Source organism: Trachypithecus francoisi, unplaced genomic scaffold (assembly GCF_009764315.1).
Source record: "Trachypithecus francoisi isolate TF-2019V2 unplaced genomic scaffold, Tfra_2.0 Contig00706, whole genome shotgun sequence".
Lineage (NCBI taxonomy): Eukaryota > Metazoa > Chordata > Mammalia > Primates > Cercopithecidae > Trachypithecus > Trachypithecus francoisi.
Window position 1 is genome coordinate 62,008 of NW_022680834.1, and position 5,355 is coordinate 67,362.

The 5,355-nt window shown below is 42.9% G+C and overlaps 1 protein-coding gene across 1 annotated transcript; it reads right to left on the reverse strand.

The window, feature by feature from the left end:
- Nucleotides 1-3,332: 3,332 nt before the first annotated feature.
- Nucleotides 3,333-5,348, reverse strand: LOC117087938 (chromosome-associated kinesin KIF4B-like; the record flags this gene model as incomplete). The annotated part of the gene is given in 3 exon segments (XM_033218767.1): nucleotides 3,333-3,391; nucleotides 3,394-3,746; nucleotides 3,748-5,348. Coding segments are annotated over 3 exon segments (2,013 nt in total), but the record flags the coding sequence as incomplete, so codon positions are not given.
- Nucleotides 5,349-5,355: the final 7 nt, after the last annotated feature.

The following is a 5,355-nucleotide window of genomic DNA, read 5'->3' on the forward strand; positions in this document are numbered from 1 at the left end:
GGGCGCGGTGGCTCAAGCCTGTAATCCCAGCACTTTGGGAGGCCGAGACGGGCGGATCACGAGGTCAGGAGATCGAGACCATCCTGGCTAACATGGTGAAACCCCATCTCTACTAAAAAATACAAAAAACTAGCCAGCGACATGGCGGGCGCCTGTAGTCCCAGCTGCTTGGGAGGCTGAGGCAGGAGAATGGTGTAAACCCAGGAGGCGGAGCTTGCAGTGAGCTGAGACCCGGCCACTGCACTCCAGCCTGGGCGCAGAGCGAGACTCCGTCTCAAAAAAAAAAAAAAAAAAAAAAAAAAAAAAAAGTCAACACAATTTTATGCTAAAAACTCTCAATTAACTAGGTATTGATGGAACGTATCTCAAAACAATGAGAAGTATTTATAACAAACCCACAGCCAATATCATGTTGAATGGGCAAAAGTTGGAAGCATTCCCTTTGAAAACCAGCACAAGACAAAGATACCCTTTCTTGCCACTCCTATTCAACATAGTATTGGAAGTTCTGGTCAGAGCAATCGGGCAAGTGAAAGAAATCAAGGGTATTGAGATAGGAAGAGAGGAAGCCAAATTGTCTCTGTTTGCAGATGACATTGTTGTATATTTAGAAAACCCATTGTCTCAGCCCAAAATCTCCTTAAACTGATAAGCAACTTCAGCAAAGTCTCAGGATGCAAAATCAATGTGTGAAACTCACATGCATTCTTATACACCAATAATAACCAAAGAGAGAGCCAAATCATGAGTGAACTCCCATTCACAATTGCTACAAAGAGAATAAAATACCCAGGAATACAACTTACAAGGGATGTGAAGGACCTCTTCAAGGAGATACAAACCACTCCTCAAGAAAATAAGACAGGACGTAAACAAATGGAAAAATATTCCATGCTCATGAATAGAAAGAATCAATATCTTGAAAATGGCCATACTTCACAAGTAATTCATAAATTCAAGGGTATCCCCATCAAGCTATCAATGACTCTCTTCACAGAATTAGAAAAAAACTAATTTAAAGTTCCTATGGAACAAAAAAAGAGCCCATATAGCCAAGACAATCTTCAGCAAAAAGAACAAAGCTGGAGGCATCACACCACCTGACTTCAAACTATACTACAAGGCTACAGTAATTAAAACAGCATGGTACTGGTACCAAAAAAGATATATAGACCAATGGAACAGAACACAGGCCTCAGAAAGAACACCACACATCTACAACCATCTGATCTTTGACAAATCTGACACAAACAAGCAAAGGGGAAAGGATTCCCTACTTAATAATTGGTATTGCGGGCCGGGCACAGTGGCTCAAGCCTGTAATCCCAGCACTTTGGGAGGCTGAGATGGGTGGATCACGAGGTCAGGAGATCAAGACCATCCTGGCTAACACCGTGAAACCCTGTCTCTACTAAAAAAAAAAAAAAAAAAAAACTAGCTGGGCGAGGTGGCGGGCGCCTGTAGTCCCAGCTACTCAGGAGGCTGAGGCAGGAAATGGCGTAAACCCGGGGGCGGAGCTTGCAGTGAGCTGAGATCTGGCCACTGCACTCCAGCCTGGCGATAGAGCGAGACTCCATCTCAAAAAAAAAAAAAAAAAATTGGTATTGGGGAAACTGGCTAGCATATGCAAAAAAACTGAAACTGGATGCCTTCTTTATACAAAATTAACTCAAGATGGATTAAAGATTTAAACGTAAGATCTGAAACTATAAAAAAACCTAAAAAAACCTGGTAATACCACTCAGGGCATAGACATGGGCAAAGACTTCATGACTAAAACACCAAAGCAATGGCAACAAAAGCTAAAACTGACAGATGGGATGTAATTAAACTAAAGAGTTTCTGCACAGTAAAGGACTCTATCATCAGAGTGAGCAGGCAACCTACAGAATAGGAGAAAACTGTTGCAACCTATCCATCTGACAAATGGCTAATATTCAGAATCTACAAGAACTTAACAATTTACAAAAAAGAAAAACATCAAAAAGTGGGTGAAGGATATGAACACACACTTCTCAAAAGAAGACATTCATGCAGCCAACAAACATATGACAACAAGCTCATTATCACTGCTCATTAGAGAAATGAAAATCAAAACTACAATGAGCTACAATCTCACCCCAGTTAGAATGGAAATCATTAAAAAGTCAGGAAACAACAGATGCTGGAGAGGATGTGGAGAAATAGGAATGCTTTTACACTGTTGGTGGGAGTATAAATTAGTTCAACCATTGTGGAAGACAGTGTGGCAATTCCTCAAGGATCTAGAACCAGAAATACCATTTGACCCAGCAATCCCATTACAGGGTGTTATAAATCATTCTACTATAAAGGCACATGCACACAAATGTTTATTGCAACACTGTTCACAATAAGAAAGACTTGGAACCAACCCAAATACCTATCAATGATAGACTGGATAAAGAAAATGTGGCACATATACACGATGCAGTACTATGCAGCCATAAAAATGGATGAGTTCATATATTTGCAGGGACATATTTGAATCTGGAAACCATCATTATCAGCAAACTAACACAGGAACAGAAAACCACACACCACATGTTCTCACTCATAAGTGGGAGTTGAGCAGTGAGAACACATGGACACAGGGAGGGGAACCTCACATACCAGGGTGTGTTGGGTGGTGGGGGTTTAGGGGAGGGATAGCATTAAGAGAAATACCTAATGTAGATGACGGGTCAATGGGTGAAGCAAGTCACCATGGCACATGTATACCTATATAAGAAACCTGCACATTCTGCACATGTATCCCAGAACTAAAAGTATAATAAAATATAACAATAATAATTCATTTACTTCAGAAACATGGCAGACAATTGAGAGTACTATTGAAACACTTAAAATTCAGAGAATGTCAGGAAAGCAAAGATGAAGATCACAACTCCATTTCTGATTGTAGTAAAAGATCTTAGCCAGGCCCCCATCCTAGGCTAGTCTCCTCCGTTAAGCAGGGACAACCAAAGATAAGAAAGCCTTGGCCTCATCCCCGTCATGAGACAGCCTGAACTGCTCAAAAATAAGAACACTGGATGATACTGAGGAGTGATTCCTGATGAGTCATTAGGAATGTCAGTTGGTTCTCTTTTCAGTAGGTGGCTTAGCACCCTTCTGGAGAATAGAGTAGGAGTCTGGGGCTGGAGGCTGAAGACCAACATCCATCAAAGTTTACCTTCTTTTCGGTAATGCTCTTTTTCTTATTTCAACAGCAAGAAACCTGAAATCCAGGGAAGTCATTTAAGAAACCCCTCTGACTGAAACCTGAAAGCGTCTCCCAAGAGAGACTAGGGGTGGAGATGATGACTTCAACTTCAGTGGGCCTCTTGTTCGATAGGGGAGAAGCCAGAGAAGAATCTGGTGTTGCCGGCCGAGTTTGTTTCTCTTTCTTCTCTGGAGCCTTGTTTTCTTGGTATTCTGTTGCTACATGTTTCAACTCTGGGAGGTCAAAAGTGGGTAGGGGAACTGGAGCAGCCTTCTTTGACAGCACCTGCCCCACGTCACACATCTCTTTCCGGATCCTGCTATTGGGGGTGACACAGATGGGATTAAAGAAGCTCAGTCGTGGGATCCCCTCAGTAGGATCCTCCAGTTTGAAGGACCCTTCAGAATCCTGGGCCCATTCAATGGTGCACAAGCTATCCTTGCCTTGCTGGCGGTTCTGACACTTTGTGGGGTCACAGCTACAGTCCACACCACAGTCTGAATTTTGCTTCCTCCACCCACAGTTTGTTCCCCCACCAACCCTTGCAGGAACACCCTTGGATTTTCTTCCTGGACACCTTAACTAATTTTTTTGGCTTCCATTACTCATCATTCCCCTCATCACCATCACCATCACCATCCTCATGCTCATTCACAGAATGTTCTGAACAATATTTTAGATCCTCGATGTCCATGCTTTGTTCCAGGAACTTTTCCTTAACACGAGAAGGTTTTGGCTTAGGTGGGATATATTCAAAAGAAGAGTCTGGAGATAGAAGGGTATCATTAGGAAGATGTTTCTCTCTGCTGGTTACCTGAAGGAGGGTCAGTTTTTGCTTGATGATTTCATTCTCTTGGAAAAACTGCTGATTTTGCTCACACACTACTTGCATCTTCTCAAGGTCTTCATCCTGACACTTCAGTGTGCTCAGTAGCTGCTGTTCCTTCTCACTGACTGATTCCTCTAACTGCTTCTCTGCAATTTGGCTCTGCTGCAGCTGGCTGAGAAGGTACAGCCCCTTCTCTTGGTGCTGTTGCTCCATTCTGATCAGCTCAGCTTGTAACTCTGTCTCTGTCTCAGAAAAATGATTTTGTTCCTCAAACAGCATCTTCTGCATGTCAGCACAGCTGGCCTTGCTCTGTCTCAGGCTGTTTTCAAGTTTGGTGACATGTATTTTAGAGGAGATCAGCTCTCCAATCAAATATTTCAGGGCACACTTGGCTTCCAGAATGGTGGCAATATTCTCCCAGCATTGTTTTGGCCTGTCTTCACTTTCTGCATCTAGCAGCTTCTGCTGTAGGTCAGCAATCTGAGCACTCCTGAGTTCCATTTCAGTCTCTAGGCTTTCAATCTGCTTTGTAATACAATTTTCTGACTCCAAAACTTGACCATTCACCTCAGTAAGGGAGAATGTACGCTTCCGGAGTTTAGGAGGTGGATTCTCCTGAGATTCCTTTTTTTCTTTGAGTTGAACCACATCCTGAGCCAGGATCTTTCTATCTTCAAGGAGGTCATTCAGATGGTGTTTGGCTTCCTCAGTACTAACCATAACCTCAATTTCCTTTCCAAGCCAATTCCTCACTCGAGCTGCAGTGCCTTCCATTCCATGGCTCTGAGTCTCTTTCCGCTTATCTGTGAACTCTCGTTGTTTCTGGAGAGCATCCTTGAGATGCTTGTTGGCAGCTGCTGCCTCCTCTGTTTTACGTCTGAGCACACTGGATTGTTTCTGGAAGTTTCTTTCAAGTTTGAGCAGCTCATATTGCCTCTTACAGTCTCGTTCTTTTAACTGTATTACTTCTTTGTCTTTTTTCTGCTTCCACTGTCTAAACTTCTCAGCATCCTCTTTCATTTGACGCATTAACTGTACCCGCTGGTTTTTCATCATCCGTATCTCCTGGTTCAGCTTGGAGACAGTATGTTCTGTGGATTCCTTTAGTTTCAGAAGTTTGGACTGCTCATTCAGCTTCTTCTTCAGATGAGCTATTTGACCCTCCAGCTCCTGGAGACGTTTGCGGCAGCGCTCACTCAACTTGGCGTGGTTGACATCCTTCTTTGCTGTCTGAAGTCCGAGAACCAATTCTTCCTTTTCCTTTTGCAGATTGCTGGCTTCTAATTCTAGATTTTTTATGTTA